Source organism: Trichechus manatus, unplaced genomic scaffold (genome assembly GCF_000243295.1).
Source record: "Trichechus manatus latirostris isolate Lorelei unplaced genomic scaffold, TriManLat1.0 scaffold00197, whole genome shotgun sequence".
Lineage (NCBI taxonomy): Eukaryota > Metazoa > Chordata > Mammalia > Sirenia > Trichechidae > Trichechus > Trichechus manatus.
In genome coordinates this window covers 469442-485413 of record NW_004444133.1, presented here as the reverse complement: position 1 = coordinate 485413, position 15972 = coordinate 469442, and the positions used below count along the sequence as shown (strand labels likewise).

The 15972-nt window shown below is 37.3% G+C and overlaps 1 protein-coding gene across 1 annotated transcript in view; it reads left to right on the top strand.

Moving 5' to 3' along the window:
- Nucleotides 1-15972, top strand: part of CPLANE1 (ciliogenesis and planar polarity effector complex subunit 1) — a 171696-nt gene that overhangs the window by 124894 nt on the left and 30830 nt on the right. The window contains exons 42-45 of the mRNA XM_004387899.2: nt 5464-5628; nt 7772-7802; nt 8303-8434; nt 12238-12403. Of these exons, the coding sequence (XP_004387956.1) occupies nt 5464-5628; nt 7772-7802; nt 8303-8434; nt 12238-12403 (494 nt within the window). The remainder of the gene's footprint in view (nt 1-5463; nt 5629-7771; nt 7803-8302; nt 8435-12237; nt 12404-15972) is intronic.

Sequence of the window (15972 nt, the reverse complement as noted above, 5' to 3'; positions counted from 1 at the left end):
ATCTTGAACAAAATACTAGCAAACCAAATCCAACAGCATATTGAAAGGATTATACACCATGACTAAGGGGATCTATCCTGGGAGTGCAAAGGTGGTTCAACATTAGAAAATCAGTCAGTGAAATACACCACATTAATAGAATGAAGGAGTAAACCCATATGATCATCCCAGTTGATATAGAAAAGGCATGTGGCAAAATCCAAACCTTTTCATAATAAAAATACTCAGTACTAGGTAAAAGGGAAATTCCTCAACATGGTAAAGGAAGTTACAAAAAACTCACAGCTAACATCGTCTCAATGATGAAAAGACTGAAAGCTTTCTCCTTAAAGTCCAGAAGACGAGGATGCCAGTTTTTGCCAGTGATATTCAACATTGTACTGGAAGTTCCAGCCAGAGCAGTTAGGCAAGAAAAAGAAATAAAAGGCATCCAAATTGGAAATGAAGAAGTAAGACTACCTCTCTTCACAGATAACTTGATCCTATTTATAAAAAAAATCCCAGTCCCGGACAGAGCAGGAGAAAAATGTAGAACAGAACTCAAATTCACATAAAAAGACCAGCCTTAATGGTCTGACAGAAATGGAGGAGCCCCCACAACTGTGTCCCTGGATGCACTGTTAACCCAGAACTGAAACCATTCCCAAAGCCCACTCTTCAGACAAAGATCAGACAGGACGATAAAACAAAAAATAATACATGTGAGGAATGTGCTGCTTAGTTCAGTCAGATATACAAGACCAAATGGGCAGCTCCCGTCCAAAAGCAGGATGAGAAGGCAGGAAGGGACAGGAACTGGTCAAATGGACACAAGGAACCAGGGATGGAAAGGGGGAGTGTGCTGTCACATTGTGGGGATTGCAACTAATGTCACAAAACAGTATGTGCATAAATTTGTGTATGAGAAATTAACTTGAGCTGTAAAGTTTCATCTAAAGCACAATTAAAAAAGAAAAAAAATCGCAAAGAATCCACAAGAAGCTACTAGAGCTAATAAACAAATTCAGCCAAGTTGCAGGGTACAAGATCAACACACAAAAATCAGTTGTGTTTTTGTATGCCAGTACTAAGCAATGTGACAGGGAAATTTAAAAAGCAATTCTATTTACAACACTAAAAGAATAAAACACCTAGGTAGGAATAGATTTAACCAAGGAAATAAACAACTTGGACACTCAAAATTATACAACATTGCTGAAAGAAATTAAAGAAAAATGTTGAATTGGAAAATGTGTGATATGTATATTTTTGCAACAATAATTATTTAAAAAAAGAAATTAAAGAAGCCCTAAATAAGTAGATATACACCTTGCGTTCATGGATTTGGAGACTTAATATTGTTAAGATATCAATACCACCCAAAGCAATCTACACATTCAGTGCAATCCCTATGAAAATTCCAACAGCCTATTTTGCAATAACCGCGTGAAAAGATGAATATCATTAGTCATTGTTTTTGTTGTTGGGTGCCGTTAGAGTTGAGAACTGCCCCATAGGGTTTTCTAGGCTATAATCTTTATGGGAGCAGATTGCCAGGTCTGTCTCCTGAGAAGCTGGTATGTGGGTTCAAACCGCCAACCTTTCGGTTAGCAGCCAGCACGTAACTATTGCTCCCCCAGGGCTCCTTTTCATTAGTCATTAGGGAAATGCAAATCAAAACCACAATGAGATAACACTTCACAGCTACCAGGATGGCTATTAACAATAAATAAATAAACAGAAAGTAACAAGTGTTGCCAAGAATGTCGAGAAATTGAAACCTTCATCCATTGCTGGTAGGAATGTAAAATGGTGCAGCTGCGTGGAAAACAGTTGGCGGTTCCTCAGAAAGTTAAATACGGAATTATCATATGACCCAGCAATTCTACTCCTACAAATACACCTAAAAGAATTGAAAACAGGGACTCAAGCAGATACTTGTAGGTCATTGTTCATCATAGCGCTATTCACAATAACCAAAAGATGGAAACAACCCAAGTGTCTGATGGATGAATTTATAAAAATGCAGTATAGCCATGCAATGGAATATTACTGATCCATAAAAAGGAATGAAGTTCTGATACATACTACATGGATGAACACTGTAAACATTACGCTAAGTGAAATAAGCCAGACACAAAAGGACAAATATTGTATGATTCCACTTACGCAAAATACCTGGAATAGGCAAATTCATACAGACAGAAAGTAAATTAGAGGTTACCGGCAGCTGGGCAAGAGGACTAATGGGTACAGAGTTTCTGTTTGGGGTGATGAAAAAGTTTTGGAAATAGTGCGATGCTCGCCCAACATTTAATTAATGCCACTAAATTGTACACTTTTCAAAAGGTTAAAATGGAAAATTTTATGTTACATGTATTTTACCACTATACAAATAGTAGTTTAAAAAATTGTCCACGATTGTGGAATTGTCTATTTCTCCCTGTAATTTTGTTAAATGTTGCTTTATATATTTGAGGTTCTGTTGTAAGATGAATATAATTTAGACTTGCTATGTTTGTTGTTAAATTTTTGTCCCTTTTAGCTTTAAGTAATGATCCTTTTTATGCCCAGTAATGCTTTTTGACTTAACAATTTTGTCTAATATTAACATTACTACCCTTGCTCTTTTTTGTTTGGTATATCTTTTTTTTTTTTACTTCTAAAAACCTTACAATGGAAAAATTTAAACACATATCAATAGAAGGCAGAATAGTATAATTAACCTCTGTGTACCCAACATCCAGCTTAAATTATTATCAACTCATGGCCAATCTCATTTTTTCTATACGTCCACCCGTTCTTCTGACCTTTTCCTGGATTATTTTAAAGCAAATCCCAGATAACACATTATTTTACCCATAAATCTTTTATTTGTATCTCTGAAAGACATGGTCTCTCTTTTTTAACACAGGCACAATACCATTGTCACTCTTTTTAAAAAAAAATCTTAATCTCATCAAATATTCAGTCATTGTTCAAATGTTGCCAGTTGTCTCATTTTTAAATACAGTTTATTTGTTCTAATTGGGATCCAAGTAAGGTCTATACTCAGCATTTGATTCATGTCTTTTGAGTTTCTCTTAACCTCTAGGTTCCTCCGCCATCTCTTCCCCATCCCCCAAAATGCTTATTTATTGAAGAAACCAGCATGTTTGTCCAGAAGTGTTTTTCAGAGATTGCATTTTTCTAATTGAGTCTCTTGTTGTCATTTAACATGCTCCTCTGTCCTTTGTGTTTCTTGTAATGTGAACATCTCTTCACTTTCAAGCTGTGTGATCATGTTGTAGTTGTGTCCAGCATATAATTAGATTTCATGCCTTTAAATAAATAGACACTCTGTCTTTTAACCATCAAAATAATCAGTTTACATTTATTGTGATTACTGAATATTTGAGTCTATTTCTGTATAATTTTGGTGCTTGTTATTTACCATGCCTTTTTTTTTTTTCCTTGTGTTCTTTCTTGCCTTCTATTTGGTTTTCTGTATTCTCTTCTCCCTGTGGGTTCAGAAATGATACATTCTATTTTTAATCTTTTAGTAGTTATTCTTGAGTTTTCCACATTCATAGCTGGGTTAAAGTTTAAGGCAGATGTATCCACATCCAAAACAATATCAAGAGTTTAGAATTTTAAAATGATCTGTTTCTCCCATCTTTTACTATATTGTTTTCTAATGTTTTAGATCTACCTGTTTTTAATCCTCCTCCCCAATTAATCTCCGTGTATTTTATTTTTATAAAGTCAGTGCTTATTTAGAATTTATCAACATGTTTGCCAGTTTTTTTGCCGACAGTTGCTTCTTGGCATTCACTTCTTTGGGGATTCCATTTCCTCTTTCCTCCCTTTGTTTGTCTTTCATTTAGAGTCTGTTAGTGGTAAATTCTTCCAGTCTCTGAAAACAGCTTTAATTTTTCCATAACTGTTGAATGATAGTTTATAGCTGAATACAGAATTTTAGGTTGATGTTATTTTCATCGGCATTTAAAAGATATTAATCCATTAACCTACTGATATATCTAAAGGCTAGTTTATATTTCCTTTGTTCTGTCAGTCTAATTGCTGTTCCTGTATCTCTGGTTGGTTATAAAATTTTCTCTTTAGTGTTGGTTTACTCCTTTTTTGATACAGTGTGTCTGGGTATGTATTTCTTTTTATTTACTCATTATGGGAGGAGGAGTGATTCTTCAATTTGAAGGTTCAACATTGGGAATTTTTCATTCATTATCTTTTGGAATATTGCCTATTCTGCCTTTTTTCTGTTCTTTCTTCTAAAACACCTATTAGAGGTATATTGCACCTTCTTGCCCTATTCCTTCTCTCTTTTAACCACTCCTTCAGAACTTCTGCCTCTTTATCTCTCAGTGATATAGTCAGTATGATTTTCTCAGATCTGTCTTCTAGTTTACTAATTTTCTTTTCTAGTATGTCTTCTTTGAATTTTTTCACTATTCATTAGGATTCTCATTTCAGCGACTGCGTTTTTAATTTCTATAAGTTCCATTTATTACTTTTTCAAATCTATCTGTTCTTTGTATGTACTGCCCTGTTATTTTACTATGGTTTCTATTCTTATTTTTATATATTTAATAATTTTAGTCATATTATATACCCTTTCAGATTGTTTTATTTCATATGCTGATGTTTAATTCTCAGTTGTTGAATCTGCAGACTGACTCTTTGGTAGATGTTTCTTTGTGTGATTTATAATTTTTATCATGGGTTTATCTTTAGCAGGGTTTGGCTAGATTGTATATGCTTGTCTCGAGTGCTTTTGCATTGCTTCTTGCTAGCATTGAAGCAGAAAAAAAAGTTGGACAGGTTTTTATGTAAATTATTTGGCTTGAGTTGAAGTACTACAATAGATAGTATAAACCCAGACACCACACCTGCTCATGGCAAGAGGGGGTTTTCGTTGCCCAGAGTTGACTTATTTTTCTTCTAACCATTGTTTAGGCAGATGGAAAACATCTTTCCTGCTTCTTCAGGGCAGGGTTATTCTGTCCCCATTTAATGGACAGAGCTGTCCTTCAGAGCTCTAGACCATATGCAGGTAGCTCAGTCCTCCTCATTGCAGTCTCAGAAATCACATCTCTTGTTACTTTGTGTACTACCTTACATCATTGTCTTCTTACTGCTCTACCTTGATTTCTGTATTTAGAGGGCTGGGGTGTGTATTTCCTAACTTTTTTTTTTTAATTTAGCATTTCTGTGTTTTTATTGCTGAGGGTGAGCCTATCTATTTTACTTCAATCTGCTATGTTTTTCTGAGGTTGATAGTAAATTTAATTTTTTTTTTATTGGAGAGTTTTAATTTTAACTTTAATATTAAATTAATTCATTATACAGTAGAAAGCAATCAGAATATGTTGCAGACTTCTAATATATCTGTGTTGCATCAGGAAGTGTACAGCTAATTGATATGTCTTTTCCACGTGATTTTTTCCCCCTATTTTCTCTTAAATCAAATATGCTCTGGATTAGTGCATTTCCTGACTCATATGGATAAGGAACATCAAAGTGATAAAGAGGAGACTTCAGAACCTGAATTTTCTGTAACAGAAAATTACTCAAGTCAGAAAGCTAGTGTGTTTCCTTCTGCGGACTCAGCTGTCAGCCTTTCCACTGACCAGAATACTGCTACCGCTGGTATTGTTCTTCCCTTATTTCATTTACATTCTTATTTGCCATTGTAATGTCACTGAAGAGTATTTATTGGGAATATAGTTTTGAAGGGTTTATGAAGCCATTTGTAATATTTATTAATTTTAGGGGAAGGGAATTTAGAAATTGTACCATTCATATGAAGACCTATGTCATCTCAACACCTTCATAAGATATACTGCAACCATGATTCATATCTCTGTAACATATAAAATGTTAAATATAAGGAACTGGAGATACTATCATATTCAATTTTTACTAAAATTGAGAAATCTAAACGCTTTACTAAACGCTTTACCAATTATGAGAACTTTGAGTTTTAATTTGAAAACAAAATAGTGGCTGTCATTTATTGAACCTTTATCTTCTGCCAGGCATTGTGTTATTTTACATCCATCAACCCTTGTTTAAGCCCTGGCCTGTGAGCTAGATACTATTATAGTCCCCATTTTATAGTTGAGGATACGAAGGCTTAAAAAGGTTTAGTGCCACTTTTAGTTCTATTTCATTTGAAGCTGCCATATAAAATATTATCCTTTAGTCCTAGTGAATACATTTAGTCATGTGTATAATAGTTATAAAACAGTTGAGCCACTGACAGTGGCTTGGAAATATATATATATGTATTTTGCCCTCAGATATTGATGGTCAATAATGATTTTACTCAGTGTTTACAATGTGTTTTATTATTATTACTAAAGTCATATAATCAGTTTAAAAAATGCTATTTTTAATTGGCACTGCTGTTATTTAAACGGGGCGTATAAAAGAAAAGCTATTAAGAAGCTGGTTTTAAATCTTGTAATTTTTTTCTCTAAGTTCTTCCTAGATTCCATCTGTATTTTAGTTGTCAACATGTGGGGATAATTTCACTTCACAGAGCTGTCGTGAATATGGAGCGTGATATGTAAAGCATCTAGCTGAGAATCTATTTGATTCCTGTAGGTTCTTGGTCATTGGTAGCTTTCTCTTCCTTCCTTCCCTAAGTGGGGAGGATTGGCAGATGAGGTTAAACAGGACTCATGGGCTAGGTTGTAGAAGGGTGTAATTCCATATGAGACATTTAGATCATTTTATTCTTGGGAATCACTGGAGAATTTTGAGCAGAGGAGTTAAAATGAGAAGATTTTTGAGGAAGACTAGACTGGAAGCAAGGAGCCCTGGTGGCACAACTGTTAAGCACTCAGCTACTAACCAAAAGGTCAGTGGTTTGAACCCACCAACTGCTCAATGGGAGAAAACACCTGGCATTCTGCTCCCCTAAAGATCACAGCCTAGGAAACCCTATAGGGTCACTGTGAGTCGGAAATGACTCCATGACACACAAGGGCATCAACAAAAACAATAGACAGTAAGCACAGACCAGTTAGTAAGCTATTAAGTTATTCTCAGCTGTGAAATAATGAGAGCCTGGGCAGTGTCGTGGGAAAGGAGGAGAGGAACAGATGGATACGAGAGACATTCTGAATAAGTAACTGACTTCACTCAGAAACTAAGTGGATAAAAAAGGAGGAGGAGAAAATGAATGCTGTTTAGTGTTGTCAGCGATAGGCATACGACTAGGTCTGATGTCAAACTCTAAAGCACTTTTGAGTCCAAATATAATAGTTTAGGGTGATGCTAGGATATATGATTGACCATATGCAGCGTAGTTTTAAACATGGGAGTGGAGCATGGAGGAGAGGGTTAGGCTTGAAAACACATCTAAGAGCCTTTCATTTAATTCTGTAGTTAAGGCTAAGAGAGTGCATCTGTTCACTGTGAGAATAAATGAAGAAGGGAAAAAAGCCAAGGACCAGCCTTGTTAAATGTCACCCATTAAAGAGCAAGGGGACCTTTCCTTCTGAGCAGAACAGGTGAGCAGAGTCTGGAGAAGAGATTTGCAAGAAGTGAGTGGCTAACAGTTCCATGTGACACCAGAAAGTCAAGAATGAAGACTGAGTTGTAAGGACTTTGGAGACTTTCAGTGTAATATCAAGAGTAGGGAAGGCAGGTTGGGGACAAAGGCAGGCCCAGAAAGCTAAAAATATTTCAGTTTCTGCTTATATAATATCTAAATAGGGTTGGTAATTGAAAGAAAAAAATAACTGCCCTGTAATTCTTATTAATAATTTTTTTCTTTTTTAAGGTATGAATAACAGTGATGAGTTATTTGAGAGGTAAATATCCTGAGGTTTTTAATTCGCTGAGCATAAATTATGTGTGCTGGAAATTTGTATGTATGTGAAATTCTACATTACACATCTTATAGTGATTAAAGAATATAATAAATTCCCATTGGGAATGGCGTGCTCTAAAAAACTGAATTTTGTTCTGTTATATCTCTTACTGTTTTACCATGGTAGTTAGAACACAATAGACTACTTTTGTTACATTGGTTGTTACTAAATATATTTTAAATTTGAGCAGGCTGAACCTGTAGAGGTTTTCTCCTTGGCCTTATGTTTGTTTTGTTTAGAGTACCTACCATCATCAATTATTATTAGGCTTTCCCCTGAAAGGTATTAAAATTACAGAAATAGAGGAAACAGTAGATATGTTTATCTCATTAGGTTCATTTATGCTCCTGGAGGATATAGTTTTACGTGTGCATATTTGCTTAATGTAGTTAAGTTGTAGATACTCACTAATATTTCTCAAATTGCATTTGCCAATGAAGTGTTTCAGTAGATCCACTCCAGATGACTGGATTGACTGATATTGCAGACATTATTGATGACCTTATAACAAAAGATGGAGTTTCCAGTGAAGAGCTTGGCTTAACAGAGCAACAAGCTAAGACTATCTCCAGGTAATCACTGAATAATGAGCTTTTTTTTTTGTTTTCTTTTGTGCTTTAGGTGAAAGTTTACAGAGCAAATTAGTTTCTCATTTAATAGTTTGTACATGAAGTGTTTCATGACCTTGGTTCCATTCCCCGCAGTGCGTCAGCACTCTCCCCATTTCTGCCCTGGTTTCCTCATTTTCTTTTGTTCTGATTTTCTACCCCTTCCTGCCTTTTTATCTTTGCTTTTGGGCAGTTAATATCCTTTTGATCTTGTATAATTGGTTATTATAAGGAGTTTGTTCCCCTCAGGTGTTACTGTTTATCTTAAGTGCTTGTGTTTGGCTGGGAGGTGGTCTCTGGGAATGGTTTCAGTTCAGGTCAGAAGGGTATCTTAGGGGAATAATGAGCTTTTAACCCATTTAAAGTGTTTATGGTTTAAGAATGTTCAAAATTGGCCACATTCTAATGTAAGTTTTATGAAATTCTAAGCTTAGAAGACATTTTTTCTTCATAAATACATTTGTGATATTTGTGTTTCACTCCCCCCTCCCCCTACAGTATATAACTGGTTTCGTTACCTAACCAGCATGTCTGTATCTTGAGAGTTTTCCTAAGGCCTCATCGGTCTGACTACAACATAAATTTAATCCTATTTCTTCTTAGAAGTAATTAATGATTTAAGTACTCTAAATATTAACGCTTAGTATAAATTTTAAATAGCCTTTTCTTGGAACATTAGGTTGAAATGTTTTTCCTTGCAACCTTTCCTGGGCCAAGAGTTGGTTCCTGATAGAATGAAGGCTGATTCTGCTCCTAATGCTTCCCTGAAATGCATGCCCCGCTTGGCAAACATATATCAAAGAGTCAGCACTATAATAGCCAGCTATGTTTCTTTATATCCTAGTTCAATTCAACTTATCATCTCAGTGAAATGTATTATAATTAAACTTACAAGGCTGTTACCTCAAAAATATACAAAAAAGGCAATTTCTATTTAATGGAATTATCTACTCTATTATGAATATTGAGTATACCATGAACTAACAGAAGAATGAGCAAGTCTGTCTTGGAGGAAGTATAGCTAGAATGCTCCTTAGAAGCGAGGATGGCAAGACTTTGTCTCACGTATTTTGGACATGTTATCAGGAGAGACCAGTCCCTGGAGAAGGACATCAGGCTTGGTAAAGTATAAGGTCAGCGAAAAAGAGGAATACCTACAACGAGATGGATTGACAAAGTGGCTGCAACAATGGGCTCAAACATAGCAACGATTGTGAGGATGGCGCAGGACAGGGCAGTGTTTCATTCTGTTGTACATAGGGTTGCTATGAGTCAGAGCTGACTCGACAGCACCTAACAACAACAACATTATGACTTCATTGTCAAGACTACATAGACCCAAACTCCCTTGTAAAACACATTTAGTTAGCTTCAATCACGTATATAGGAATTGGTCTTTTTTTTTTTTTTTTTTAAGTTTATGATCATTTTTTGAACATTTTATCAGTATTCTAAATATCAAGAATTGGAATAAAAACAAAATATTGTTTTTACTCTGTGGGGGGAGTCAGCAAAGGGGGGTCAGCAAAGAGCTTAAAGATGAAAAATGAGAGCCAATCAGAGGACTTATTTCAGTAGTCTAGAGGTAAGGTGGCTCAGATTGGAGAGTGCAGGACAACAGAACTGAGTAAACACGGGAGGCCGTCAAGAGGAGGTGAGAATGATGACTTTTCTACTTGGATGACTGAGTTGATGGTGATTTCTTTACCAAGATAGAGAATGCAGTGTTAGATATGCAAGGTGCCAGCAGAACATTCAGTTGGAAGTGTTCATTGGTGCATTAGTTTTAGGTCCTCCAAGAAGCAGGCCCCGAGATGGAATTTAGAAGGACAAGAGATTTATTTGAATAAATGCATGTGAGGAAAAAAGGGGAGGGAGCCAGAGGAGTTGAGGACAGCTGTCAGACTGTAATGCCAGTGTGGATCTCACCCAGTGTCGGGCATCTCCATGATCACCCCCAGGCTTGGTGTTTTGCTAGGAAAACTCACAGGAGAACTCAGCATATAGTCATACTTGTGGTTATGGTTTATTTTTTATTTTTTCCCTTTTTTTTAATTGTTATGCTTTAAGTGAAAGTTTACAATTCAAGTTAGTCTCTCATACAAAAGTTTATACATACATTGTTTTGTGACCCTACTTGCTTTCCCTGTGCTGTGACAGCACACTCTTCCTTTCCACTCCGGATTTCCCGTGTCCATTCAACCAGCTCCTGACCTTCTCTGCTTTCTCATCTCGCCTCTGGACAGGAGCTGCCCGTTTAGTCTCGTGTATTTACTTGAGCTAAGAAGCACACTCTTATCATTTTATATCCCATAGTCCAGCCTAATCTTTGTCTGAAGAGTTGGCCTCGGGACTGGTTTTAGTTTTGGGCTTACAGAGAGCCCAGGGGCCATGTCTTCCAGGGTCCCTCCAGTCTCGATCAAACCATTAAGTCTGGTCTTTTTACTAGAATTTGTGTTCTGCACCCCACTTTTCTTCTGCTCCGTCAGGGACTCTCTGTTGTGTTCTCTGTCGGGGCGGTCATTGGTGGTAGCTGGGCACTATCTAGTTCTGCTGGTCTCAGGCTGATGAAATCTCTGGTTTTTGTAGCCCTTTCTGTCTCTTGGGCTAATACTTTCCTTGTGTCTTTGGTGTTCTCCATTCTCCTTTACTCCAGGTGGGTTGGGACCAATTGATGCATCTTAGATGGCCACTTGCTAGCTTTTAAGACCCCAGATGCCACTCACCAAAGTGGGATGTAGAACATTTTCTTATAAAAGTTTATTATTCATGCGTATGATTTATTACAGCAAAAGGGGTCAAAGGAAAAGCATCAAAGAGAAAAGACACATGGGGTGAAGTCTGGGGGGAACTAGAGATAACAAGAATCTTCTCCAGTGGGGCCATACAGGACACACTTGTGACAACACACATGAAATATTGACTACCAGGGAAGCTCATTTGAGACTCAGCCCAAGGTTTTTCTTGGGGGCTGTACATGTAGGCTCCCCTCTGTCTACCATGTACCTGGATTCCAGACTCCCAGAAGGAAAGCAGGTGTTCCGCATAAACCATACTGTTTGTGCAAACGATTTAGGTGCAGTGAGCGACTCTACTCAGTTTTGGGAATAGTGAGAGTCTTTCTGAAATCCAAGTTCCCAGATGCCAGCCAAGGGCCAGCACTGTAAGAGGGCCCTTGTAAGAATAGCAGTCTCAGGCCTGCTGTGTTAACCCTATTCCGCACAGACCCCTATGAAGGTGAGAGAGGAGGGAGGAGGATGGTATAGAAAGACTCTCAGATTACAATACAGTTCTAAGAAAGTTTCAGCCAGGTCAGTAGTGAGACCTCAAGCCAAAGTCACCCATAGAGGAATCTTGTGTCTTGCAAGAAATGGGCCTGCCGTCGTATCACTGCCATGCTCAATCATTAGCCAGCCCATGGCAAGTGTCGTGGGGACATGAACACAGGAGTAGATCCAGAAGTGTAGGAAGCTGAGTAGTGTTTTTAGAGTTAGGAAAAGACCCACATAAGAGAAAGTTTAAAGCAGAAGGGGAAGTCAGTTGTGTCAAATGTTACAGAGCACAGTAGGATGAAGACTGAAGAGGCCCTTGGTGACCTTTCTGAGATCATTTTCAGTGAATTTCAGAGTGACAGGTTAGAGTGAGTTTTCTAGAGACCTTAAGTGTATACTACTTTTCAAGATGGGCCAACATCTTCCAAAATAAACAGTATTTTGTTATGATACTTACAGTAAAGCAAGTGATACCCTATCTGTTAAATTTCTCAGGATTCAGCATACTTCTGGCAGACGTCCACAAAGAACTGAGAAGGAGAGAAGAGAGATTCGCATCTGGATGAAAAGAAAACAAAAAGAAAGAATGGCAGAGTACTTAAATCAACTGGCAGAAAAGAGAGGGCAAGAGCATGCTCCTTTCTGCCCCAAGAACAATCCAGTAAGTATGCAGTAAAAAGGGTAATTATCACAGAATATGTGGAGTTTTTTCCTTTCAGAAAAATGATGGACATAATTTGGTTGCATTTTTAATTTGGAAGAAAGAAAAGTCAGCATTTTACTTAAGTTAGGAAAAGTTAAGAAATGACCTTTGCATTCTGCAAACTAGGTTCTATTGAACTATCTTAAATATTTTCTTCCTCCCCAGGCTGATTATGGCTCCGGCATTAACCAAGTGAGGAGGTTGAATGACTGGGTGACCAGTTGGAGTTAGTTCCTTTAATTTTCAGTGAGATTCAATGGCAGTTGAACAACTATCCGTTAAAACCATTTTTTCCCATTTTTTAATCCATAAGTTATCTACAAAGCATGCAAAAAAAGTTATGTTCCAGTCCTGTAGCAACAGAACAATGGTACATCTGTGCATGTATTTTTTTTTCTTCAGCTGCCTTTTAAACTTTCAGCCTTTCATGTACATACCTTGTAATGCATACAGAGCCTTGACTGTACATCGCTGTGGCTAGATCAAGGGTATTTGTCTTCAAAAAGTAAAACAAGGCAATGTTACTTTGATGATCACATTACTATGAAAATCACATTTAGGTTACACGTAGATTAGTTTATCTTTTACTTTGTAATATGAAACAAAATATAATAACACTTCATTTTTTCAGCATCATTGGGAGAAAAATTTCTGTGAGTTTTCTAGATAAAGTTGTCCTATTTAAGCACCAAATAGAGCAAAAGTGGGCAAATCACTTTTCAAAGTGTGTCATTTACTTACCTGTCTCTGAAGAAAGCATGTTGGTGATAACCTTTTCTTTTTTCTTTTTTTAATTGTACTTTAGATGAAGGTTTACAGAATAGTTTCTCATTAAACAGTTAGTACACATATTGTTTTATGATATTGGTTAACAAACCCACGACATGTCAACACTCCCTTCTTGACCTTGGGTTCCCTATTACCAGCTTTCCTGTCCCCTCCTGCCTTCTAGTCCTTGTCCCTGGGCTGGTGTACCCCATTAGTCACGTTTTGTTTTATGGGCGTGTCTAATCTTTGGCTGAAGGGTGAACCTTAGTAGTGACATCATTACTGAGCTAAAAGGGTGTCCGGGGGCCATACTCTTGGAGTTTCTCCAGTCTCTGTCAGGCCAGTAAGTCTGGTCTTTTTTTGTGAGTTAGAATTTTGTTCTACATTCTTCTCCAGCTCTATCTGGGACCCTCTGTTGTGGTCCCTGTCAGAGCAATCAGTGGTAGTAGCCAGGCACCATCTAGTTGTACTGGACTCCATCTGGTGGAGGCTGTGGTAGTTGTGGTCCATTAGTCCTTTAGACTAATCTTTCCCTTGTACCTTGGTTTCTTCATTCGCCATTGCTCCTGAAGGGCAAGACCAGTGGAGTATCTTAGGTGGCTGCTCATAGGCTTTTAAGACCCCAGATGCTACTCACCAAGATAGAATGTGGAACGTTTTCTTTATAAACTGTGTTATGCCAGTTGTGCTAGATGTTCCCCGAGACCATGGTCCCCGCAGCCCTCAGCCCAGCAGTTCGGTCCCTCAGGGAGTTTGGATGTGTCTATGGAGCTTCCATGACCTTGCCTTGTACAAGTTGTGCTGGTTTCCCCAGTATTGTGTACTGTCTTACCCTTCACCACAGTTACCACTTATCTATTGTCTATTTAGTGTTTTTCCATCCTCACCCCTCCCCTCCCTCATAACCATCAAAGGTTGTTTCTTTTTGTGTGTAAACCTTTTCATGACTTTTTACAGTAGTGGTCTCATACAATGTATGTCCTTTTGTGATTGACTTATTTCACTCCGCATAATGTCCTCCAGTTTCATCCATGTTATGAGATGATTCACAGATTCATCATCATTCTTTATCATTGCATAATACTCCATTGCGTGTGTATGTACCATAGGTTGTTTATCCATTCATCTTTTGATGGGCATCTAGGTTATTTCCATCGTTTTGCTATTGTGAACAATGCTGCTATGAACATGGGTGTGCATATGTCTATTCGTGTGATGGCTCTTATTTCTCTAGGATATATTCCTAGGAGTGGGATTACTGGATCATATGGTATTTCTATTTCTAGCTTTCTAAGGAAGAGCCATATCATTTTCCAAAATGGTTGTGTCATTTTGCATTCCCACCAGCAGTGCATAAGAGTTCTGATCTCACAGCCTCTCCAACATTTATTTCCAGTTTTTTTGATATGTGCCAGTAGTGCCAGGGTGAGATGGTATCTCATTGTGGTTTTGATTTACATTTCTCTAATGGCTAGTGATCTCAAGCATTTCCTCATGTGTCTGTTGACTGCTTGAATGTCTTCTTTGGTGAAGTGTCTGTTCATTTCCTTTGCCCATTTTTTAATTGGATTATTTGTCTTTTTGTTGTAGAGGTGTTAGATTTTCTTGTAGATTTTAGGGATTAGACCTTTGTCTGACTTGGAATGTCCAAAAATTTTTTCCCAGTCTGTAGGTTCTCTTTTTACACTTTTAATGAAGTCTTTTGATGAGCGTAAGTGTTTAATTTTTAGACGATCCCAGTTATCTATCTAGCTTATCTTCTAGAGTTTGTGTGTTGTTGGTTATGGTTTGTATCCTGTTAATGCCATGCATTAAGGCCTCTAACATTGATCCTGTTTTTTCTTCTATGAACTTTATAGTTTTTGGTTTTATATTTAGGTCTTTGATCCATTTTGAATTAGTTTTTGTATAACGTGTAAGGTTTGGGTCCTGTTTCATTTTTCTGCAGCTGGACATCCAGTTTTGCTAGCACCATTTGTTGAAAAGAATGTCTTTTCCCCATTTGATGGACTTTGGGCCCTTGTCAAAGATCAGGTGACCGTAGGTGGATGGATTTACATCTGGGTTCTCAGTTCTGTTCCATTGGTCAATGTATCTGTCATTGTACCCGTACCAGGCTGTTTTGACTACTGTAGCTGTATAGTAGGTTCTGAGGTCAGGTAGTGCAAGTCCTCCTTTATTCTTCTTCTTCAATAGTGCTTTCCTTATCTGGGGCTTCTTCCCTTTCCATATAAAGTTAATGGTTAGTTTTTCCATCTGTTTGAAGAATGTTGTTGGTGTTTGGATTGGGATTGCATTGTATTTGTAAATTTCTTTGGGTGGAATTGACATTTTCACAATGTTAAGTCTACCTATCCGTGAGCATGGTATGTTTTTCCATTTATGTAGATCTGTTTTGGTTTCTTGCAGTAGTGTTTTGTAGTTTTCTTTGTACAGGTCTTTTACACCCCTGGTTAGATTTATTCCTAAGTATTTTATTTTTTTAGGGGCTGTTATAAATGGTATTGTTTTACTGATTTCCTTTTTCTCGTTCTCTTTATTGGTGTATAGGAATCCAACTGATTTTTGTATGTTTATGTTGTATCCTGCTACTCTGCTAAATCTTTCTATTAGTTCCAGTAGATTTCTCATGGAGTCTTTAGGGATTTCTATGTATAGTATCATATCCGCAAATAGGGACAGTTTAACTTCTTCATTACCAATTTGGATGCCCTTTATTTCTTTTTCTTGCCTTATTGCTCTAGCTAGGACTTCCAGCA